This window comes from Myotis nattereri (assembly GCF_964212035.1).
Source record: "Myotis nattereri genome assembly, chromosome: 7".
Lineage (NCBI taxonomy): Eukaryota > Metazoa > Chordata > Mammalia > Chiroptera > Vespertilionidae > Myotis > Myotis nattereri.
Window position 1 is genome coordinate 83,752,195 of NC_138082.1, and position 25,605 is coordinate 83,777,799.

At 40.9% G+C, this 25,605-nt stretch overlaps 1 protein-coding gene across 1 annotated transcript; it reads left to right on the top strand.

The window, feature by feature from the left end:
• Window positions 1–333: 333 nt before the first annotated feature.
• On the top strand, window positions 334–25,230 carry INSIG2 (insulin induced gene 2). Its single transcript, XM_081096370.1, has 6 exons — window positions 334–371; window positions 8,816–9,200; window positions 19,808–19,932; window positions 23,239–23,405; window positions 23,571–23,670; window positions 24,745–25,230. The coding sequence occupies exons 2-6, from the start codon at window positions 8,957–8,959 to the stop codon at window positions 24,784–24,786; spliced, it is 678 nt and encodes a 225-aa protein (XP_080952496.1). The 5' UTR covers window positions 334–371; window positions 8,816–8,956; the 3' UTR covers window positions 24,787–25,230.
• The last annotated feature ends 375 nt before the right edge of the window (window positions 25,231–25,605 follow it).

Genomic DNA, 25,605 nt, shown 5'->3' on the forward strand with positions numbered 1-25,605 from the left:
CTGCTCCTGCGAAAGAGCGTGCGAGAGGGTGCGTGTGTCAGCGCACGAATCTCACACCGCCCGCAGGGTCTGGGCACTCGTCACAACCCTTGACCGCCTGGTCAGCAAACAACAGCTGATCTGGCACCCTCCCACTCCTAGACTGTCCACGCCTACAAACAGCCGCTAATTTCGGGAAGGCCGGAAGCCCTTTTGCCCCGGCTCGCGGGTCTACTAACTAGGCCGGTCAGCACCGGAAGCTCTTCTGCCCCGATCTTTGGGCGCGTCAGCGCCGGCCGCACAGGCGCAGTTGAGCTCAGGTCGAGTTGTGGGAGGGGAAAAGGAAGAGGTGGAGGGGGGCGGGGCCGTCCCAGAAGATGGCGGAGGCGGGGGTGAGTTGGGGTCCACCTGCGAAGCGCCAGTGCCTCGGTGCTGAGGAAAGTGGTCTGAGGAAGTGGGTGGCCTTCGGGAAGAGGAAGTGCTGGTGATTTTGCATCCTAGGAACCCTGCTGGCAAGTGCGGGAGCCAGGACTGCGGATGGGGCCTGAAGGGCGAGGGGTTCCGCTCACCTGAAGAAGGGTCGGCGAGGTCCGGACGGGGACGGCGGGGTCGGGGAGAGGTCCTCTGAGAGGCCGAGGCTCCCCCGACAGTGGGACAGGGTTCGAGAGGAAAGAAGGCTGGAGGACGGCGGGCTGGGCGACCCTGGAGACCTGATGGGGGTGCAGGTCGGCGAGCTGTCCAGCATAGAGCTGTCAGGACTTGGGAGGCTGGTAACCGGGGAGACTCAGGCTCGGGAGGGTGGTGGATCCCCAGAGGTGGCCCTGGCAGTGAGTTTAGAATCCACAGACAGCTGTGTTGGTTGGGTTGAGGAGTGGGACTGTGGCATTGGGTTGGAATTGGAAACCCTGGGAGGTGGTGTGCGGGTATGCCCGAGAACTCCTGTCAACCAGTCGTTGGTGAGAACTACCACCCTGGGGTTTAAGAGCTGGCCCGTGGCGATCGGCAATGCGGAGAAGGAACAGTAAAAGAGTGTGCATGACGGGGGGCAGGGAGGTGGTGCTAAAAAGGTGACCAGGACCCATGCCCAGCTAGCGTGGGAGGAAAAGTTACTGAAGTGTGGTCTTAGCCAGGTAGTCCGGGAAAATGGACCCTGAAGAGCTTACTGTGTTGCAGGCTGGATGCAGAAATGCGGTAGAAAGGAATGGAGGGACCTGGCGGCTGTGCTGGCCGGGATGCGGGCTGCAGTGCCGCCGAGGGTTGCAGGGAAGAGAGTCCCCAGGCCCGGGAGCAGGGGGAGTGGAGGCAGCCGGGCAGTGGCTAGACTGGGCGCTCCAACGTTTGGGTTTGGCCTTGAGAGCGAACCACTTTGTGAAAATGAATGAAGAGAATGCGGCTGCTAATAGGGCTCCCACAGAAGAAAACAATTAGCGAGATGTTCTTTCCATTTCCACCTTCATTCTTTCTCTGGACATGATGTGCTGTAGTGTGCTGTGAGTCCCCAGTAGATATCTGATACGAAGTGACCCAGCTGTGCATCGTGTACATTTGGGGAACAGGTTGGTTCTTTTTAAACGGACAACTGTTGCTTTTCCATATGGTGGGCTGAAAAGGACAGGATAAAAGGTAATTCAGTAGTTTAAAGACAGCTTGTTTTTACTGTTCTTAGAACATTATTCGCCAACCTTTTTAGAGCCCGAGATTTGACATTTAAAAGCAGTAATGGGATGTGAATGCTGCTTGCTTAATAGTTCCTGTGTTCGGGTTTTGATGTTGAGAGGAAAGGTGAGTTTCAGTGACTTCAAGGCAAATGTGTTTCTTCCTGGAAATCTTTAGCTTATGACCCACATGTGTGTGCTTATATGTAAGGAGGGTTAAACTTTTTCATTGATTTAAGTGTGTTTTTCCTAATGCTAATGCTAATTCTCTGTTGAGAATGCATTTGTAATTAAGAGAGCAGATGAATAAAAAAGATGAGAGGTAGTAACTTAGTTTAATTATTTATTAGCCTATGTGACCTAAGCACCTGAAGGGACAGGTTCATCGGAGGCAGCAAACATACTGCCTCCTTGGAAGATGAATGGCCTTGTGTGGTTTTAGGGGTTGTCGTAATTGTGAGAATGCAAATGGTTCTTAAGCTCACTAGGAGATTTTGTTTGTGGGTGTGTTTTCAGTGGCCTGTTGCCCGAAATTGTTTCAGTAGCAAATATCAGCTTTGATCTTCATTCACAAAGCCCAGGATCACTTCTAACCCTCTTTTATTCATCTAGAATAATATTAATCCACTAACAGGTAGTCATGTGTCTTTTCAGTTTTGATGATTTGTTATTTATCTATTTGCATTGTGTTGTTCAAGGTAGAATTTTTCATGTCCTGTGGGAGTTTTTTCTTTGTCAGCTATTGAAATAAAAAGTTTATTTTGGTATTAACAGTAGTTTATCAGCGTAACTCTAAAAAGTGTTTCATATGTGGCACTTAACTGTTTTTGTCCGGTGTTTGTAGGTGGAGGACATGGAGTGAAATGGGAAGTGCTCTGGACATGGAGTCAGAGTGCTTGGGGCCAGTAATAGTGCTTTTTGGTAATAGTCTTATGATCTCAGAAAGTTACTTAGCCTATGTTATTTTATAAAATGGAGATATCTTGCCTATTTACCAAGGTTATTATTGTTGAGGATCTGTTGAGTTATTATTCTCTAAAGGATACTTTTGTACCAGAGACTTTTTGCCTGGTCAGCAAATTATTTCTTGAGTGACCTAAATTTTTCAAATATAGATTACTTTTTTTTTTTAGGATTTTTTTTTTATTTTTTTTTATTTTTTTATTGCTTAATGTATTACAAAGGGTATTACATATGTGTCCATTTTATCCCCCCGCCCTAGACAGTCCCCCGGCCTCCCCTATCCCCCAGTGTCTTATGTCCATTGGTTATGCTTATATAGATTACTTTTTAATTTTGGAGAATCAAATTTATCCTTGATGTAAGAGTAATATTTAAAGGTGTAGGTACTCTTTGTTTTAAGAAAATAATTTCAACACATAATCAGAAAACCAAACTTTAAAACAAACAAATTAGGGGATACTTATTACATGAGCTTTCACTTTAAAACAACTATTCCTCTATGTGTGGTTAATATTATAAACAACATTCCTTTTTAGTAATTTAAGTGTTCCACAGTAGGGAATGAATGGTCTAGTGGAATTTCTTATTTCTTTGAAGAGTCTGGCGATTTCCAGGAGTTCAATTTACATGTTTATGGTAGCAAGGTCCAGTGGAACAGTCTTGATCTTGTCACTTTACTTGCCCACATTGGGTGTCATTTGCTTCTCCAGTAAAATGAGAGAAAAGTTAGATCACTGCCTCTTAACTTTTTTTGGTTCGTGGACATTTTGAGTACTTGATATAAGTTGTGGAACTTTCTTCCTAGAAAATACACATATGCACAACTTTTCTCCTCCTCCTCCTCCTCCTCCTCGTCCTCGTCCTCTTTCCTCCTCCTCCTTCCTCCTCTCTCCTCCTCCTTCCTCCTTCCTCCTTCCTCCTTCCTCCTTCCTCCTTCCTCCTCCTCCGTCTTTTTGCATTAGGCTCACATATCCCTTGCAAGAGATGATCTCCAATTTCCCTTTCATGTCTTAAATTTTAGGATATTGTGACTCTAAAGCACTTTAACTTTTATTTTTGCCTATAGTAATTACGTACTATTGTATTATTTTGTAGTCACAAAGTTAGATTTTTGGACTTGTAAAAATTAGCTTAAAAAACTCACTCAAATAAACATCAAACAAATGTCATGTTATTTTTAAAGAAAACTTTTGGGGTGAAATAGGAAGCTATAAACCAGCACTACAGGAAAAGTTGAATAAACAGCTGTGGTAGAATAACACAAACCGTTTAGAAAGTCGAGGCAGCCTTGAAATAGAATGAGGAAAGAGTCTCCAGCAATCAGGGGCTCTCAGCAGAGAGCATTGCCTCTCTTGGGGCATATGGAAATGTATAGGGACATTTTTAATTGTCTCAAATTGGGGAGAGAGCATATAGTGGTGTTTAGTGGGCATGAGCCAGGGAAGTGTTTTTGCAATGCTTAGGGCAGGTCCACACAGCAAGGAATTGTCCAGCCCCAAATGCCTAAACTCTTTGACAACCCCTGGTGAGTGATTGTGAGATGGGGCTTTCCACAACTGAAATAAGTGTTAAAACTAGTTATTTTGCTCTCTTAAAAACATTATTTATTGTACATAAAATATTCTTTGCCATTCATTCCCTTTTGGAAAGAAATGCACGAACACAAAATGATTTACTAGAGCAGTTTGTATTACTAAAAATATATGTACAGTTCAACCTTGAACAACATGGGTTTGAACTGCATGGGCCCACTTACATGCCGATTTCCCTCCAACCCCCCAATAAATACAATTGGCCCTTGGTACTTCTGCTTTTGTATCCATGAATTCAGCCTGCCGTGAATTTCCAATCCATGGTTGGGAATCCACAGATGTGGGGACCAGCTGTATGCATTGTTCTATGCCGTTTTGTATCAGGCGCTTGGACACCTGTGGATTTTGGTGTCTGTGGGCAGCGCTCGAAGATACTGAGAGCCAATTTAGTTAAGTTTTCAGGGCAGGGGCAGAAATTACAGATTTTCAACTGCAAGGGCATCAGCAGCCTTTACCCCCTCTGTCCCCCATTGTTCAAGAGTCCACTGAATATTCTTTGTCCTCTAGTAGCTGTTTTAACAGCAAAAGTGGGGCTTTGCTGTGTCTACTGGAAGTTTATGGAGTGAAGAGTCAGCTGTTGGTACTGCAGTATGTAAAGTTGGCAACATGATTTTTTTTTAAACATTTGTTTTACTCTTCGATCTAGTACATTTAAATAAAATTTCAAGGTGTTTGTACACTTATTCTCCTGGTCTTTGTGTTATTATATAGTCTCCCACTTATGTTGGCATTGGTACCTTGAGAATATATTATCGTTGAGATTGTTTTCTAATGTTTACCTGTGAGCAGCAGTTTGAGTTTGGCAAAGAGAGAATTCAGAGCCAAGAGCTCTAGCATAGGAAGTTTATTTAGAAAGTCCCAGAGGTGGAAGTGGGCTAGCTGGGTTGTGCGGACTCAGGAAACAACTTAGAGAGGCAAAAGAAAGGCCTTGGTGCTTAGGAGGAAGAAGGCAAAGGTACATACCTGAGGGAAAAGAGGGGGCAGGCTCAGGCATGCTCCAAAGAGAGAGCATACTGGGTCCTTTGTCTTAAGGGTTTGCGTCTGTTTTCTAAAGGTGGGCATTTTAGGGGAGCTCTCCGGGGAGGATCTCAGTAGAATATTTGTCAGCTTTCCAGGTGTGTCCTTTCAGGATCCTGGTCTCTAGGGTCAGTGCTAGGATAAGTGTTCATTAGTCATTGCATCTGGTCCAAATGTCAGTCATTGCGTTGCTTCATCTGTTTTGCTGCTTTTCTGGGCCTGTAGCTGAAAAAAACTGAGGCATAGATATTATCTCTAGTTTGACCAAAACTCTGTTTACGTGGTCAACAGATCCAAGGCGTTGCTTCTGAGATTATTGAGACTGGTCAGAATTTCATTATCCTGAGGGCGTAATGCGTAAGGGAGTGGTTGTGTAAGGGAGAAGGACACAGGTGGGTTAGGGTGCTGGATGAGGCTGGTTTGAGTCAGCCATGTCTCAGTTTCCCCATCCCACTTGCCAAGGAATTTTCCTAGCTTCTTACTATCCTGCCTCAAACCCATCTTTTCAGTCATCCTCGTCTGTAGATCCAGATGCCAAAAGAGAAGCCTGAGGAGTTAGGCTGGAATGGGACTCAAGGTTTAGAGGAAAGAGAAGGGATATTGGAATCAGTCAGATGTAAGGAAAAATTCCAGTTCTAATATTGTAGGTCAGGTGACCATAAGCAAGTTGCTAAATCTCTTTGACTTAATATCTTCATTTGTAAAATGAGGATGATAACACCTACCTTTACGATTATTTTGAAGATTAGAGTTACTGTATGTCTGTCATGGAGTAGGCCCTCCATAAATGGGTGCTATATCAGTAGTCATGGTGATGATGATGAGGATGATGATGATGATGAAGATGAAGAAGAATTCTGTAGCTACTGAACACCTTGCTAAGTGACTAGAACACATGGCCTGCCAGCATGCTGCATACTACTCAAGGAATAGTCTACAAAACCAAGTCAGGAGATGTTTCTGGGCAATTTCAACTGGTGTTTAGAGTCTTTTTCCCCATGAATCAGCTGTAACATGTACTGTTTTCCCTAGTCCTCTAAGCTGTAGAACTTAGTTATGCTATAGACCAAGTAGGTTTGTGAGGACTAGCTTGAGGACAGAATTACCCCCTTGAGTGTTGGGCACAGGGCTTTGGGTGTGGCAGAGGCTCAATAAAAAAAAGTCTGTTCTCTGTGTTTATCCTATGACACTGGTAAGCTGTGAAAGTTGCTGGTACTTACGAATATTCTCATTTTCATGCTGATTATTTCTAAAGTCAGTATCCTTCCCCTCAATTTACACATGGGTTTTATTCCAAAGCTCATTTGTAAGGTAAGTTGGAACTTGGAAGCTCAGAGGAAATATAGTTTAAATTATGATTACATGCTCAGTTGCCTTTTCTTTTTTTAAAAAATATATTTTATTGAATTTTTACAGAGAGGAAGGGAGAGGGATAGAGAGTTAGAAACATCAATGAAAGAGAAACGTAGATCAGCTGCCTCCTGCACACCTCCTACTGGGGATGTGCCCGCAACCAAGGTACATGCCCTTGACCAGAATCGAACCTGGGATCTTTCGGTCCACAGGCCGGCGCTCTATCCAGCGCTCTATCCAGTGCTATCCACTGAGCCAAACCGGTTAGGGCTCAGTTGTCTTTCAAAAGGCCTGTTTAACCCAGTGTAGTTTGATTCAAAAAGAGTTAGTCCAGCCCTAAGTGGCTTATCTCAGTGGTTAGAGCGTTGGCCCACAGACTAAAGGGTCACGGGTTCGGTTCTGCTCAAGGGTACGCACTTCAGTTGCATGCTCAATCCCTGGCCTCAGTCAGGGCAACCAGTGCGGGAGGCAACCAGTCGTTGTGTCTCTCTCACATTGATGTTTCTCTCTCTCTGTCTCTCCCTCTCCCTTCCACTGTCTCCAAAAATCAATGGAAAAAAATATCCTCAGGTAAAGATAAACAAACAAATAAACAAAAATAGTTAACCCAGTTTCATTAACCAAATATGCATATGTAGAGCTTCCACTGTGGGCTGGGCAGGCACCGTTCTGGGTACATAGACACACTGGAGACTTAATAGTGAATAAGACCTATATAAAAAGTTTATAATCCATGAAGCAGCTATACCTATTATTAAAAGGTAGCTACTGTAAGTGTCATCCTAACCTTTTAAATAAACTGCTTTGAGACTCAAAGGAAACATCATTTATGTGCTGACTTCTGATCATGCCCAAGATATGCTATATTGTTGGATGGGATAAAAGTAAGTTAATAAAAATTGTATAGTATTTTCCCATTTAAAAAATACAGTTATAGTCATAGAAAACACAGAAGAATATGCAACACTTTGGGAAGGTGAGCACCATGGTTAGAATGAGGGTTTTGGAGCCAGACACCATGGATTTGAATCCCAGCTCACCCTCTTATTAGGGGTATAAACTTGGTTAAGTCACTTAACCTCTTTTTTGCCTCACCTGTAAAATGGATATAATAATTGCACTTACCTTTTAGGTTACTGTGTGAGTTATATGAGTGACCATGTGTCAGGTGCTTAGAGCAGCTCATAGAAAGCCTTACGTGTTATCTTAAATATAAAGGAAAGATAACTTTGGTTAGAGTGAACAAATTGTACTTGCAAAGATCTAGGTTTTAGGAGTCAGGATCTATATGAATAAAACTCATTAGAATCTAGGTCAGCCGTGGGCAAACTACGGCCCGTTTGAAATGAATAAAACTAAAAAAAAAAAAAAAAAGACCGTACCCTTTTATGTAATGATGTTTACTTTGAATTTATATTAGTTCACACAAACACTCCATCCATGCTTTTGTTCCGGCCCTCCGGTCCAGTTTAAGAATCCATTGTGGCCCTCGAGTCAAAAAGTTTGCCCACCCCTGACTAGGTCATTCTTCATTTTCTTAGTTTCCTTTCTTCTGCTTCTACTCCAGCTTTCTTGCCAAAGCTCCCATGCTTGCAGGAAAGGTGGATTGGGCCCAGGCAGGGGTGGGGCACAGCTGTGGCTCTAGAGGGAAGGGTCAAGTCTAGTTTCTGTGCTTGGTGTGTGTGTGTGTGTGTGTGTGTGTGTGTAGGTGACTGAATGGTGGTCTGCTTTTTTTAAGACACTTTTGTGCAGAAATTCAAATATATAAGCATTAGACTTTAAAACATGTCATTTTGTTCCCCACTGAAGATTGTCCTCATGAACAAGTCACATTTTATTGATTTTCAGTCAGAGTGTGTTAATTTTTTGTAAAGTATAAATTAGTGTATTTTCTGTAAAGTATAAATATTTAGGTAGGAGAAACAGATTTGATCTTCCAGATTCTAATGGAAGTATCCCATATAACCGTTTCTCTGATGTGGAGCAAACTGTTCTTACTATTATTATAATTTTAAATCTCTTAGGTCACATATTCTATCCTAGTTAAGTGTTAAGTATTGCACTCTTTAAAAATTACATAATTCATATAAAAATGTTTTTTAAACCTTTTTTTATTCAGTAAGTAACTAATTTAAATAAATATATCAGATTGTTATTTCATTGTTTGTCCTTTTACATTAATTACTATTGAAATCAGGACAATTATATAATCATTTATTAGACCCATACTAATTTTTTTTTTTTGGTCTCTTGCAGGATTTCTGGTCGGTCCTATTTCAGGGCAAGATGTGGTTCTGTTGAAACGCCAATCTGCTTTGATTCACAGACAAGTCGTTTCAGTTGGGAAGCCTTTTTTTTTCTTTTTTTTTTCTGCTGGCCTACTGAACTTATGAAACCATGGCAGAAGGAGAGACAGAGTCACCTGGGCCCAAAAAGCGCGGTCCTTACATCTCATCTGTAACTAGCTGGAGTGTAAATTTGATGATTCGAGGAGTAGTGCTGTTTTTTATTGGAGTATTTCTGGCATTAGTGTTAAATTTACTTCAGATTCAGAGAAACGTGACCCTTTTCCCACCTGATGTGATTGCAAGCATCTTTTCTTCAGCATGGTGGGTACCACCGTGCTGTGGCACAGCTTCAGGTATGTGCAGGTTATTTCTGTAATGCTTAGGAAGAAAACGGGGTGAATGAGTGTGGAGTTTTAAAAAAAATTTAACTTTATTGAGGTATAATTTAAATATTATAAATGTACCTATTTTAAATGAATAATTTGGTGGGTTTAGACAAATGGATGCATTCATGTAACTACCACCACAGTCCAGTTATAGAACATTGCCGTTCCCCACAAATTCTCTTGTGCCCTCTTGCAGTCCACTTCCCAGCCCCAGCCTCAGGCTTCCACTGATCTTTCCATGACTAGGTTATTTTTGCCTGTTATAAAATGTAATGTAAAAGGAATCATAGAGCAGTACTCTTTTGGGTCTGATTTCTATCTGTTCCATGTCTTTTAAAAATGTAATCCTAAAAACCTGATTCCTTTAGGGATGAGGCTTTCAGTCTCTTAATTTTTTTCCTATCTTCAACCCATCTCATGTAAGTCTTATTTTAGGTTATTTTGATGATGATCACCACTGTTTGGTTTGAAGGGTGTGTTATGGTCTTCTTTTTGAAGTAGATAAAAACCTGACAGAATAGTTTTGTTCAAGTTAAAAGCTTCATATTGTATGTTTTGTTTGGTGGACAGTGTATAATGGATAAAGTGGAGCATTTCAGAAGCCTTATTGATGACGCTGATCTGTCATAATGAGTAGCTGTTTAGCTTTTTCTAATGATGAATTCTAATAGATTAATAATATTTTATATAATAAGGTCATGGAAGCCATAATTGTGTAGTAGAAGGGAATTCTGATGAGGGAGAAAATTGCTTTTTTTGAATGTCTGCTTCGTGTCACATACTTAATATACATGAATACTTTACAGTATAATATAGATACTTCTTGACTTACATCCAGAACTGGAGGTTGAAGGGTAAGAAGTTAGGTATAAGGCATTTTGAATGTCCTGGTGAAACTAATTAGACAGTTACATAATTCTATCACATGAGTGGAAGGATGTTGTCATGATGAGGCTTCAGTGTGCTTTATTTATTGATGTCTCACTATTATAACATTCACATCAAAAGAGAAGTTGTAAAGGTGATGGTTCTTAGTTTCCATAGGGGGGTTATTATTCTGAGAGAATAGGTGAAATAGTCCAAACAAAGAGAAGACAGCATAAATTATATTTCATTCTCTGTTGTATCATGTAAAAATTCTGAAGAGAGAAAAAGTGTTCCTAACAACTTTTACTAGTTCTTTGTTACTTTCTACCATCATGTAACTGCCTTCTGGCCACCAATAGAAGCTTTTGGTGACTTGGAAGAACATGACTTTTAGGAATAGACAAGGGGAAAGTCAGAGGAGGGAAATAGTTACTGGATGTCTACTAATGTGCCAGGCACATGCTTCCACCCCAAGGACCAGCAGGTCACCTTTGGGAGCATTGTGCCTGTTTTGGGGGATGAGGAAGCTGAATGATAAGAGGATATTAAGGGACCCAGGGTTCCAGAGCCAGTGACTGGTGCAGCTAGGTCAGTGTCCCAGGCCTCCTCTACTCAGGGTGCCTTTTTCAAAGCCTCCAGCCTCATAAGTGGGACGCTTGAATGGAATGCACTTGCATGTGTTGCACCTTCTGGGCTTGGGCAGGAGAACTTAACTAAGGTTTTATTGTACCTCTGTTATGGAGAACAGGGTGGTGGGGGCACTTCTGCCACAAACTCACACTAGTAGGAAGGAAATTCTAAATGTTAGTACTACATTTCATTCACTTTGTCCCTGCTTTCCTTCCTTTTCCCAGCCACTAGGTTTCTCACACTTACAAACTCAACATCACACCTTTTCATTTGGGGATTTGCATTTCTTGCTTAATTGTTTCTTCTGAAAGCAGTGCATTCTATGAGGCACCCAGACAAAAGAAAGTAGAGGCATTAGGAAATCTAGATTTCAGTCACCTCTGCTACTGGTTTTGTTGGGTAAGATATCAGATTTGGAGAAGTTGCCAAAAATGGAAAATGAATGTCTTGCATAATTGCTGCCTCCTCCCACCCCCAATTTTAAGGAAAATATTATAGAAAAATAAATGATGTAAGAAATACCATGTGTATGACTCTGCGTGTGTATGTAGCATGCATGTATTCTGTGTATCTGTTGGTATGCATTTTCAAAGCTCTCTAGGCTCCCACCATCTTAAATCAGAAAAACTGATTATTGTCCTTTGATTTTCCTGTCCAACTAGTATTCACACACTGAGGGTCTCTGCATCCCCATTCTCTACATGTGAGCAGAAGAGCCCCTGGTTATTTCTACCTTTGTGTATAACACATAGGGCTGAGAATTTGCTACTAGGGCTTCTGGAGGGCCAACTAGTAGAGAACTCTGGTAAATTGCTTCTCTATTTTTAGTTTAATGATTAGTGTTTCGAGTTGATTAACTTCTTTATGTGTAGTGCATTAGAATTGGAGTTAGAAAACTCTTCAACATTATTGAGGACCATAATAAAGGAATCTTTCTGAATAATAAATAGAAAAAAAGACAACTATAATTATGTGGGTAAAGTAAGTAGAGAAGTTGACTCAAAAATCACAAGTTACCAGATTGTGTTCATACTTATGAAACTAATGTCTAATTTAAAAAGAAAAAACAAATCTTTCCTGTTTAGCCATGCAGTTAGTTACCCAATTTCTGGAGAGCCCCGCAAGTCTCCTGCCTCTCTCTCTCTTAACTCCCACATCCAGTTTCCAAGTTTTACATCTTTCCTCTGTCTCTTTTTTGGGCAAAGCCCTCAACCACTCTGCTTGGCATTTTCAGGTCTTTTCTTTTTCTGCCTCTAATTTTGTACCATCCTTCAGCCTCCCTCCCTGATGCAGATGTGATGGCATTATTTTTCTGGTTCCCCGTATCTGCAGGGTAAAGTCTCTATGATATGGCCCTTGCCTACTTTTACCTTCCTCAGAGCCTTTCTGGATGCTGAGCTCCCTTTCTGCCTAACCCCGACAGTTTCCAGGTGATACTGGTGTTTTCTGTTCCCAAATGCTTTGGTTAGAAAGCTCTTTTCACATCATTTACCTACCAAATGCTCCAAGCTCAAGGATCACCTCTTCTGTGAAGCTTTCCTGACACCTCTCCACCCCTCAGCACATGCCAGGAGAAGACTGAGACCTCACTGGGCCTATCAGTGCTATCCCTAAACACATTACAGTATTTAATTGTTGCTTTGGTCACTTTGGGAATGGGGTCATATGTTACTCTTTTTTTTTTTTTAAATTTAAAATCTTTATTGTTGAGCATATTACAGATGTCCCCCTTATCCCCACATTGCCCCCCCTCCAGCCAGTTCTTGCCCGGCCCCAGGCCTTTACCACCCTATTGTCTGTATTCTTAGCTAATGCATATATGCATATAAGATCTTTGCTTACTCTCTTCCTGCCCTCCCACCCCCCTTCCCTTTGAGATTCCTCAGTCTGTTCCATGTTTCCATGCTGATTCTACTTATTCATCAGTTTATTTTGTTCATTAGATTTCTTGTTTGTTTATTTTGATTTTTAGATTCAATTGTTGAGAGATATGTATTTATTACTATTTTATTGTTCATATTGTTTCTATCTATTTCTCCTTATTCTTTTTCCTCTTCTTAAAGAATACCTTTCAACATTTCATGTAATACTGGTTTGATGGTGATGAACTCCTTTAGTTTTTTCTTGTCTGTGAAGCTCTTTATCTGACTTTCAATTCTAAATGATAGCATTACTGGGTAGAGTAAGCTTGGTTGTAGGTCCTTACTATTCATCACTTTGAGTATTTCTTGCTACTCTCTTCTTACTTGCAAAGTTTCTGTTGAGAAATCAGCTGACAATTGTATAGGCACTTCCTTGTAGGTAATAAACTGCTTTTCTCTTGCTGCTTTTAAGATTCTCTCTCTTTGTCTATAACTTTAGGGAATTTAATTATGATGTGTGCTGGTGTGGGCCTCTTTGGGTTCCTCTTGTTTGGGACTCTCTGCACTTCCTAGACTTGTAAGTCTATTTCTATCACCAGGTAGAGGAAATTTTCGGTCATTATTTCTTCAAATAGGTTTTTAATATCTTGCTCTCTCTCTTTTCCTTCTGGCACCCCCATAATAAGAATGTTGTTAAGCTTGAAGTTGTCCCAGAGGCTCCTTACATTATCTTCATATTTTTGGATTCTTTTTTTTCCCACTTCTGATTGGATGTTTTTTTTTCTTCATATTCCAAACTAGAGGCCCGGTGCACAAAAATTTGTGCACTCGGGGGGAAGGGGGGGGGGGTCCCTTAGCCTGGCCTGTGCCCTCTCGCAGTCTGGGACCCCTCAGGAGATAACGCCCTGCTGGCTTAGGCCTGCTCCCTGGTGGCAGAGGGCAGCCCAATCCCTAGGTGCAGCCCCTGGTTGGGCTCAGAGCAGGGTCGACTGGGGAGTTGGGGCGCCGCCCCCTGTCATGCACAGAGCAGGGCGGATTGGGAGGTTGCGATGCCACCCTCAGTCACGCTCAGGGTAGGGCCGATTGGGGGGTTGGGGCACCGCCCCCTGTCACACTCAAGGCAGGGTCGATGGGGAGGTTGCGGCGCCACCCCCTGTCACACACAGAGCAGGGCCAATCCAGGGGTTGGGGCACTGCCTCCTGTCACGCACAGAGCAGGGCCAATCAGGGAGGGTTTGGGCTCCTTATCCTGTCACACACAGAGCAGGATCGATTAGGGGGTTGGGGAGCTCCCCCCTGTCATGCACAGAGCAGGGCCCATTAGGGGGTTGAGGAGCTCCCCCCTTACACTCACAGAGTAGGGCCAATAGGGGAGTTGGGGCACCGCCCCCTGTCACACACAGAGCAGGGCAGATCAGGGGGTTGGGGCGCCACTCTCTATCACCCACAGAGCAGGGCAGATCAGGGGGTTGGGGCGCCACCACTGTCACACTCAGGGCAGGGCCAATGGGGAGGTTATGGCTCTACCCTGTCGCACACAGAGCAGGGCCCGTATGGGGGGGGGGGGCGGCATTGGGGCGCTGCACCCTGTCACACACAGAGCAGGGCCGATCAGGGGGTTGGGGAGCTCCCCCGTATCAGGCACAGAGCAGGGCTGATCAAGAGGTTGGGGCGCCTTCCTCTGTCACGAACAGAGCAGGGCAGATAGGGAGGTTGTGGCCCCGCCCCCTGTCACACACAGAGCCGCAGGGCGATCAGGGTGTTTGGGCGCTGCCCCCTGTCACGCTGATCCTGGTTCCGGGAGGCCTCTTGACTCCGCTGATCCTGGTGCTGGGAGGCCTCGCGACTCCGCTGATCCTGGTTCTGGGAGGCATATTACCCTTTTACTATATAGGATAGAGGACTGGTGCATGGGTGGGGCTGGCTGGTTTGCCCTGAAGGGTGTCCTGGATCAGGGTGAGGGTCCCCACTGGGGTGCCTGGCCAGCCTGGATGAGGGGATGATGGCTGTTTGCAGCTGCTCACACACCCTTCAGGGTGGGGGTCCCCACTGGGGTGCCTGGCCAGTCTGGGTGAGGGGCTGAGGGCTGAAGCTCCCAACTGCTCCTTTTTTTCTTTCTTTTTTTTTTTTATTCTGGGCCAGCTTTAGCTCTGGCTCCAGCTCTGAGGCCTCTGCTGCTGAAAACAGGTATCTGGTTTGTTTGGGTTCTATAATCGAAACAATGTATAACTCCAGCTCTGAGATCCCGGCTCGCTGAAAGCAGGTTTCTGGGGTTTTGTTTAGCTTCTGTATTTGTTACAATGTTTCAAACTGCAGGCTCAGAGGCCGGCAAGGCAGGCGGGGAACGTTGGTTTCCTCCGTCACTGAAGCAAGCAAGCCTCATGTTAGTTTCAAGCTGCCTGGCTGCCGGCCACCATCTTGGCTGGCAGTTACTTTGCATATCACCCTGAGTAGCCAGTGGGAAGGGTAGTGGTCATATGCTAATTACCATGTTTCTCTTTTATTAGATTACATTGTTGATTTGCTTTTCAGAACCCTCATTTCTACTGTTGAATTCCTATGAAAGAATTCTTTATTTTAGTTAATGTATGCTTAATTTCTGTTTCGTCCTTTTTCATGTCTTTGACATTCTCACTAAGATCCTTGAAAGTCTCACTAAGTCCCTTGATGTGCTCATTAATTCCCTTGAAGCTCTCATTAAGTCCCTTGAAGCTCTCATTAAGATCCTTGAGTAACCTTTTAACCATTGTTTTGAACTCTGTATTCAGTAGTTTGCTTGCTTCCATTTCTTTCATTTGTAACATGTTTCTTTGTCTCCACATTTTGGCTGCTTTCCTGTATTTATTTCTACATATTAGGTAGAGCAGTTATGTCTTCTGGAATTGGAAGAGAGGCCTTGTGTATTAGGTGTCCTGTAGGGCCCAGTGGCTCAGTCTCCCCAGTCACCTGAGTTAGGCACCCTAGTTGTGCCCTTGTGTGGGCTGTGTGCAAAGTCTTGTTGTAGTTGAGCCATGATTGCTGTTGGCTCACTGGGAGGAATTGATCTCAGGCCAAGTTGCTGTGCAGGAGACACCCCCTGTGGAGCAGAACTTGCTTCAGTATGGCTTGGGTGCTCACTAGTCTGCCCCTTGAGTGTGTCACTTGTGAATGTGTAGAGTTGTAATCTGGTATGGTCTGAAGCTGTCCACTGGGTGCACTGGCTCAGGGGTCTCCTGGGAGTTGCAAAGCCAGCCAATACCTGGGGCCACCCATCAGGAGCTACAGAGAGCTCTACAGATGGGTGCTACTTGTATTGGGCTAGAAAGTGCCCAGATGATGCTCAGCTGTGATGCAAGGCAGGCTGGTGCTGGAGCCAAGTATTGGGCCTTTTATTGATTGGTTTGGGACACGTTGACTCCAGCTGCTGCTTGTTTAAGAGATTTTAGCAAAGCCTGAAGCTTGAGCTAGGACAGACCATTCATATGGAAAAGCAGCTGCAAACAGCTTGGGTGGGGCTGTAAATTGGACAGGGTGGCATCTCAGGGAATCACCAGGGCAGAGGGAACAGTGTGGGTCATACTGATGGAAACTCAGATATGGCTGCCAGTCAGCTCTGCAACAGGGAAGTCCCAGCACAGGAACGATGATCCCTGTAAGCACCCCTGTCTGGGAGAAAGACACCCCTGAATTCCTGCCCCTACATCAGACAGTCTAGTTCTTCCCCGGATGTCCCTGGATTCCCCCCAATGCCGCCACCTGGCACTGGAGCTCAGAGGAAGCGAGACTGTGTAGGTTTATGTGTGGGCCCTTTAAGAGGAACAGCTGTGAATCCAGCAGCCTCCATGTCACTCAGCCATAATCCCCGCTGGTTTTTATAGCTAGAAATTATGGGGACTTCTCTTCCCAGCTCTTGAACCCTGGGATGGGTCTGGTTTGTGGCTGGGACCCCCTGCTTCTCATGGGAGGCCTTTGAGATATCCCTCCCGATTAAAAAACTCCACATTTGGGTGTCAGACCAACCTATTCTGTGCCTCTGCCCCTCCTACCACTCTCAATGTGCTTTCTTCACTTCTCTAGTTGCAGGACTTCCATACAGCCATGTTTCAGGCAGTTCTGAGTGATAGTTGTACTGTATTTTTGTTGTAATTTTGATGTGGTTGTGGGAGACGGAGAGCACAGGTGTTTATCTACACTGCCATCTTGGTTCTCCTCCTTTTATTTTTTTTATTTTTAAATCCCCAGCAAATACAAAAAAACAGAAACAGTGTAGGAGCTTATTTGTTGCATGAAAACATTGCCTATCCTATAATACTTTTCCATGAAAGTATATCTCATTCAGTGGTTTTGTTTTTTTAGCCCCTTTTCTTTGAAAAATGTTTGATTTAGCGATTCCTTTTAGTGTATCAATGCATTAAACACCTTACCATGTAAAAGTGATGATAATATTGGTGTTTTACAAACTTTTTGTTTATAGTCTTGATAGGCTATTACTAGTCACTGGGAAATAAATATATAGACATACATTGGAGATTTGCAGGTTTGGTTCCAAATTTCCAAAATAAAGCAAATATTGCAATAAAGCAAGTTACATCAATTTTGGGGTTTCCCAGTCCATATAAAAATTATGTTTACATTATACATTAGTCTATTAAGTGTATAACAGCATTATATCTAAAATGACAATATACATATCTTAATTAAAAATACTTTATTGCTAAAAAATGCTAACCATCATCATTGCTTGCAGTGAGTTGTAATCTTTTTGCTGGTGGAGGGTCTTACCTTTAATTGGAAAAATAAATCTGCAAAGCTCAATAAAGCAAAGTGCAATACAGTGAGGTATGCTGCTATCCCAAGAAATATGGTTTTGCATCAGAGAACCATCTGGTTTACCAGGACGTGTTTGCCTATGATTTTACACAGGCCTACTTATAAAATAGTCTTTCTTGTTGAAGTAAATTGGAGAAGGAGGATAAGAAGACCAGACCTACCTTTGCTGAGCTCTTACGCAGTGAGCTTCACTGGGCTGTAGACATCGCTATCAGACTCTGCCGTGCCTTTATTTAAAGGGAAGAAAGGAGATATGTAATGGGAAGTGACAAGCTTCCTTGAATTTGCCCTCTCAGTGAGCAATGGAAAGCCATGCATACTCAATGGATTGGATTTTTACTGCCAGATCCCAAGGTTGGCAGCATGGTGGTTTCAATTCCTTTTGTGTTTTTGCTCTCTCTCCTTAGTTCTCTCTCACTTGTGAGTCTGACATCACATGCATAAAAATATAGTCTGTTTACTTATTTATATCTTCGCATACACATTGGTCTTCTCTATGTGATAATTCTTTACCTCTGGCATCAGCTGCTGAGGAAAATTGACTTGGAATGCCTAATCTTAGTTGATTTTACTTAGCAATAGGCAAAGGGAGGAGAAAGAGCAAGAATGAGAGTGAGAATTGACATCCGAGCTGTTAGTTTCATGACCCCTTAAGGAAAAAAAAAAAAGGTGATATTCAATTAGATACATTTCAACTCTTAGGCATGCTTGTTGCCATTTTAACTTTGTAGAAATTTGAAAATGCTGTCAGTTAATTTTATAGGATTTTAGAGCCTGGCCTTTTAAATAGGAATATACAGTAAGTTCTCACTTGAAGTCCTCATAGGTTCTGCAACTTTAATTGAAATGACAGACAACAAAACTCGGTCTATTATAGGCTAATTGATATAAACAAGAGTTTAAGCTCCTATAATGTTATAGTGAAATGACAGTGAATGAAGTGACATTATTCAAGGACCAGTTATAATGTAAAACTTTTAAATTTACTAGCAGTTTTTGCACCTCTGCATTACTGAAGTTTGTTGCTAATCTGTTGATGGTCTATGAACCATCTATATTTAGCAAAGGTCTAACTCAAAAGAGCATCTTCAGGTGTTTTGTGGGTTAGAAAATGCATACATTATTGCAGCCTCTTCTTTATGCTGCTCCACTGCTCTTCTGGCCTGTGAGTTTTGATACTAATTGATTTCCATTTTTCTTGAAGATCGAATGCATCTTTTGTGTGGTATAGGTAGCCAACATCAGGCCAGGGAGAGATTCTGACCCTCGGGGACTCAGATTTTGGTACAACAGTTTCATGCTAAGCCATAGGTAGTATGAGACATTTTAAACATGCTTTTCAACTGATGTGACAGTTGTGTCTTTGTTTCCTAGTGAGCATAAGCATCCTGTTTTTAGGAAGATTAACAGGAAATAGCTAGCAGTTTTGCTTTGCTAACTTTAATAGGTGGAAATACATTTTCCTTATAACTTGTTAAAGAAAGTTTGGGTTCATTAAAAAGTCTTTTTTTTTAAATGACTAAGCATTTCAAATCTTCAACTAAATGAATAAAAAATTGAGGTTTGACAAGTAAGTTAAAAATTGTGTGACAGTGTTTTGATACTCAATTATGGACATTTTACATATATTTATTTATAACTAATTATACAGTTAGCAGTCAAGGATGTCTTTATAGAAGATGTGTACTGAAATGATATCTTATATTTTAGTAATGAATTTAAATTACAAATTTTACCAAAAATATGTAATTCTTATAGACCATGTTTCCTTCATTTTTCTCATGTGCAGAATGAGTCTTATATGTAGATTTCTATTGTGAGTAATTCTGCTTTGACAATTCGACCTAGAATCTCATTAGAGGGTCAGGGTGGAAGGGAGTGTCAGATCAAGGGCTAGAAGCTGGAGGGGCAAAGGTGATCTATGGAACAGGTGAGCCATAGCCATCAGAATATTGTGTGTATGGTGAGCTCGTTGTACGTGGTTAGCTCCTACCTTCTGTGTAGATTTGTGGCATTTAATAGAATGTTTCATGGTAATATAGCTTAGAGAGAACATTGCTTAGCTGCCAGCTGATTTGATGCTGTCAAGTCTCAGAGACATTAGTATTAGAAAAGTAGCATGAGTCATCTAGTCCATTCTGCTAAATTGTGAATCATAGCCTGAAGTAGTGTTTTGTCTATTATAATTTAGTATACTGTTGCAATCATTTATAATGCTTCAGTGGTGTTCTCATTTATTTTTCTTTGGGGAGGTAAGTTTAAAATATCAGCAATTGACACTAAGTAACTTGAAGAGCTTTGTAAAAGAATCTTTCAAATCCTTATGGTGGTTGTAGTGACTCTTAGCTTAAGTTTCGCCAGTATCACATTGGAGATAACATAATTTTTTCTCTTTTTTTTCTGCAGCGGTGATTGGGTTATTATACCCCTGCATTGACAGGCATCTAGGAGAACCCCATAAATTTAAAAGAGAGTGGTCCAGTGTAATGCGGTGCGTAGCCGTCTTTGTCGGTATAAATCATGCCAGCGCTGTATCCTTTTTGCTGTAATGAAATGCATAATAACAAAGCAGCTCCCGACAAACCAAAGGTTAAGGGCCCCTTGCAACTTCACTGTTGTCAAATGGTGATATGCCCACTGAGTCATAAAAAGAATGTGCTTCGTATTGTCAAAACATCACAGTAGCATCTATATGTGTGGGATTTAGCCTTTCGTTTAAATCCCATTCTTTCCATATAACTTAGAAAATTTGCATGTTTAAAACATTTACATGTTTTTCTTAAGTTAGGTTACTAAATTATTTACATATAGCTTTGGTAAATCTAGGATTGAAACAAGTAAATTTTCAAAAGATTCCTTTCCTCTATCATTTAAGGTTTGGCAGTAAAGACTTGTGGTGGCTTCAGGTGCTGGTTTTTTTGTTTTGTTTTGTTTTTAATTTCAAGAACCTATAATTTTAAAAAAAGACTGTTATTTATTGGTTTTGATCAACACCAGCAAATCACATAAATGTTCTTAAAGGTGGCATAATAGAAATATCCAGCTTAGACCATGGTCAAAAAGAACTTTTTTCCCTAAGGGGTGTGTGTGTGTGTGTGTGTGTGTGTGTGTGTGTGTGTGTGTGTTTCTTTTCTTAGTCCTCACCTGAGGATATGTTTATTGATTTAAAGAGAGAGAGAGAGAGCGAGGAACCTCAATGTGAGAGAGAAACATCGATTGGCTGTCTCCCATGCATGCCTGGACCAAGGATCAAGCCCACAACCTAGGTTTGTGACCTGACTGGAATTGAACCTGCAACCTTTTGGTGTATGGGATGACACTCCAACCAGTTGAGCCATCCAGCCAGGCCAGGGACATATTTTTACAGTTTGATCATTTAAGAATTCTGACATTTTATTTAGTGATTAATGATCATTTTTTATAGTGTCCTAGCTAGAAGGACAAATAGCTTCTATTTCCCTCTTCCCTTCTACCTCTCAGAAAAAAATGTCTACCCCCAGACCAAAAGTTTTTGCCCTCATAAGGCTTTCATTCTGTCATCCTCCCTTCTTCTCCCTACCCCAACTTTCCTTCGTAAAAGAGGATCTGGGGAATGCTAGTTCAGTCTTCCCTCTTCTAGGAGATGTTGCTTACAGAATGGTTGTGGTGGAGCCTGTGGTATTGGGAAGAGCAGGAAGTGTGACTCAGGCTGCCCACCATTTCCTCTTGTAACTGCATTGGGCTCAGGGCTGGTAGTTGGTTGCAGAGAAGGTGGGTCATGTGGCAGCTAGATTGCTGTGCCTTTTACAGAAAGCATTGTGTTTTGGAGAAGCTTGGGAAGAGGAACCAAGAAAAGAGCAGGGTCCTCTAAGCTAAAAACACATCACATCTGCTGTTCTTTTCCCAGCATGCTGGCCCTTGGAGATCTGTGGATTTGGAAGGCTCTCAGTGGCTGTTATTATGTTGGTTTTTCCATTTCCTTTTGTATTAGAAATTTTCCCAACATTTTTAGTTTGGGGAAAATTTTTGATATTTAGCATTTTATAACAAACAAACCTAATGATTAGGAGGACTTAAAAAGATAGACTCATGGAATATTGTATCTAGAAAAAAACTTAGAAATCACCTAGTTCCACATTTTCTTTATTAAGATAATACAGATGAAAGCTAGCGAGGTTAGGTGCTTTGCCAAGCCTTCCATACTGTAGGGCTGGGTTACAGCTGAGACCAGACCCCAGAGATCCTGATTCCAGTCTGGGGAATGTTCATTCTCCTGTCAGGAGCTCCACCAGTGTGTAAATGCTCTCTATGCAGTGGACTAGACCTTTTCATCTCAGACAGTTCAACTATTTTAAGTTGAAAATTTTAAATAGCCTTTTCCTAGAATTTAAAAATGTTTATATATCTAATTTAAATTCTTTACTTTGGTCTTTCTTTTCTTTCTCAATCAAATACTTAAGTATGGCAGTCTTAGCTGGACCTCCTTTTATCCAAACAGAAAGTGTTTACATATTTATAGCATAGATTTAAATTAATTTGACTTCATAAAATCTCATGGTACTGTTTTTAAGGTTGATGTTTTACCTGTTTACCAAAGAAGCCTCCTTATTTTGCTTGGTTCTTAATGAAGTTAATTTAGTTAGCAAGACAGAACTCAGTGTCAAAATCTACTCTTTACAAGAATATTTTTGCATAGAGAAATCAGAGCTCACAAGCTTCCTTCATGGAGTTTGATGCATTATGTCTGCTAAAGAATAAGCAAAACTTTTTCAGAAAGCATCCTGGTAACCTGGAGGTTTCTTGATAAATCTAGCCTCAGCAGGGAGAGACCTCGAAGGAGAGGCCCCTGACAGCTGAGAGGTAAGCACACTGTGCTCAGGGTACCAGCTGTTGGGTGGGGGTGTGTGGAGGGGTGAATAGCAGGGTGTTAAAGGAAGGAGGAAATGGTTTCAGATCCCTCTTTTGAACTTCTGCTTCTTCTCTCCAGTTGCAGCATGGCCAGTTTGGCGAGATAGGTAGTCTCCCCCGGGGAGCTAGAATATAGAGCCAAGATGTGGCCTTTGGGACATAGATAACGTCCTTTTAATAATACTTGAAATTAATTCCTTTAGTGTAATCCTCTAGCAAAGAAATGGGAAAATTGAATGTATAAAGCTGTGTTTTGCTCAGAGATTTTAGAATAGAAAAGGGCTGCACATTTGTGAATTGACGCTTAAGTAGGTGATGGAAATAAAATATCGTTTGTGCTAACTGTCCTATGCCAGAATGTCCCAGGCACCAAAATAGCTTGGCAGGTTGCAAGATAATATTCGCTTCAAGGCTTTATCCTCAACAAATTAAAACTAGAACAGTTGACATAATAGAAAGGGATACTGTGTCCTTGGTACTCTTGTTTCTGAACTGCATTATTATAAAATGTGTCTGCCAGTAAATCATATAGAGAATGTGCACCCTGTTAAATAGCTGTCAGCTCTTCTATTTTCGAGTTCCTGTATGATTCTCAACTAACTCTCAACCTGTTTGAGAGGTAATATTGGTTTTCTTTTTATTAAAAGTGTGTTTCTGTAGTAAATCCTGTGTTCTGAGTCCACCCGTTAACATTTTTAGCAAAGAAAGCAGTTCTCATATAATGGGTCCAATCTTATAATTGGGAACGTATATAAAGTGTTTTGTCTTTGTTTTCTTAGGAATTACAGGTTGGTAGTATCTATTGAAATATCATGCCCTCTGTGTCTGAATGCACTGTAGAATAAGCAATTAATTCCCCTTTTAATAGTAGCATGTCTGATTTTAGAAAAATGAACAGATGATATTATTTGGTTATAAGTTTTAAGATGACTCTTTAACACTGACCTCAGAAAGTGGACTTTGATAACAACATACAGTTGTCTCTCACACTGGCTGCACTCTCCATTGGACTGTGGTGGACTTTTGATAGATCTCGAACTGGTTTTGGCCTTGGAGTAGGAATTGCTTTCTTGGCAACCTTGGTCACTCAACTGCTAGTCTATAATGGTGTTTATCAGTAAGTATTCTTTTTGGTGCTTGTTTGCTAAAATAGATAAATGATAGCTGAATTCAGATTGAGATTTTAAAATTGGGTTAGACACGTTAATCTGAAGAGCAACTTATTTCTATTGTAATGATTTAAATAAGTATTGTACCGTTAAAAACATTTCTGTTATTCTAGATATACTTCTCCAGATTTTCTCTATGTTCGCTCTTGGTTACCATGTATATTTTTTGCTGGAGGCATAACAATGGGAAATATTGGTCGACAACTGGCAATGGTAAGCTGATGCTTATTTAATCACTTTTGTGTTATTGAGATGTAAGACAAGTTTTCTCCAAATGACAGTCCTTTTTTAAGGGAAAGCAATTTGTGAAGACAGCATTCTTTGATTTCTCTCTGCGATTCCATTGAAATAAATCATTTGGAAGAATTTAATCACAAGTATATTAAAAGTTGAAGCAACCATGGATAGGAAAGCTAAAATGTGTTATGGATAGGGTGATTTGATTTATCTTCCACCCTTTTTGTAAATTCATTTGTGGGTTTACTTTTCAAAAAGGAACAATTTTAACAGTGAAAGGAGGTTCTATTAATAACCACATTGCTACAATGACATAAATTAGAATTAGCTTCAGCAAATCAAGATGATTGATCATTTTAGTTGAGAAGGAAGGGACATTGTTGATAACCCCAGTTATAGGTGGCAAGGGTCCGGGAGTAACATTCACAGGCCATACCAGTTTCACCAAATGGTTGCCACTTTAATCAGTAGGAGAATCGAGTGGTTTGTGATGCTGTCTTTTTGATAATCTACCCAATTATTCTAAGTGCATTGGTTTCCTTTATTTTGAATTGTGGGTACATGTTTATAGTTGTATTTTTTAAAATATTGTTTTGACTAGAAGCTTTTGCTAATGTAATAGATTTTTTCCTTTAAATTGTAAAGTGATTTGAAAAAAATATTACCTTAAATCACTGTCAAAAGTGTCAGTCCTGTCCTTAAGTTCATGACCTTCCCTTTGCTGATTCACCTTACTGAGCACTCAAAGAAACCTATTTTGCTTTCTTTCATATTCTAGGACTCATCTGAATCATATACTGTCATTATTTGCTTGTAATACAAAAACCTCATCTTTCCTCTGCTTTTGTCTATGCCTCCACTTCTAGAATGTGAAGTTTTCCCTCCTATCACATTTGTCATTTAATCCTAATAGTTGTCTAACTCTGAGATTCTTTGAGTAATAAAATGTGCATAGATTAATAAAGAATTAATTTTTAGATCTTTTAAGTTTAAATTGCTTTTCAAAATAAACCTTTATATGTTAATCTTTTAACCTTTTCAATTTTGCAGTATGAATGTAAAGTGATCGCAGAAAAATCTCATCAGGAATGAAGAAGGCAAAAATATATTTTTTGTATAGAGAAACAAGATGAAAAGGGCATGTACATGATAGATATACCAATGAAACTACGGATTGTAAAATTGCCAGTATGCAGTTTTTACTGTGATTATTATATATATACACACACACACATATATATATATGTATATGTGTATATATATATATGTATATATACGCACACATATATTCCTGCAATCTGTGATTGCTTCCTCTGTAAATCAGCTACAAACCTTGTGTATTTGACTTAACTGTAAGATATATATGCACTACATTAAAAATGTCGATTAATAGATGAAATTTTTAAATTAATTTTTTAAACATACTGTATATTGTATCACAATGTTGATGTGCCAAAATATTCTCTTACTGTCATGCAGAGTATAAGAATGCTTTGAACAGTTATAAACTTAGTGTAATAAAATAAGAGGAAAGCCAAAAAAAGAAATGGAAAACTGGTATATTCTCATTTGCTTACTGTTGTTCCTGTTTATTTTTCTAATTACAGCAGTATGAGTTATGGGTGCTCTAATGTGTAGTTACTTTCTACACATTGGGGCAAAAGTAGTTTTACAGTTGTTCATATGGAAAATAATACAATAATTAATAAATAATAATATAAGAATAAACTGTTTCGCATACTCACAACTATAAACCTACTTTTGCCCAACCCTATATTTTAATGTTGTTTCAGAGAACTTTGGATGTTTTAATATATAATGAAGATGAACTTCCATAGAACATTTTTCAAACCTGCATTACTGGAGAGAGTCCAAAGAGTAATTTTCTGTTTTGGCAGATTTTACTGGAGG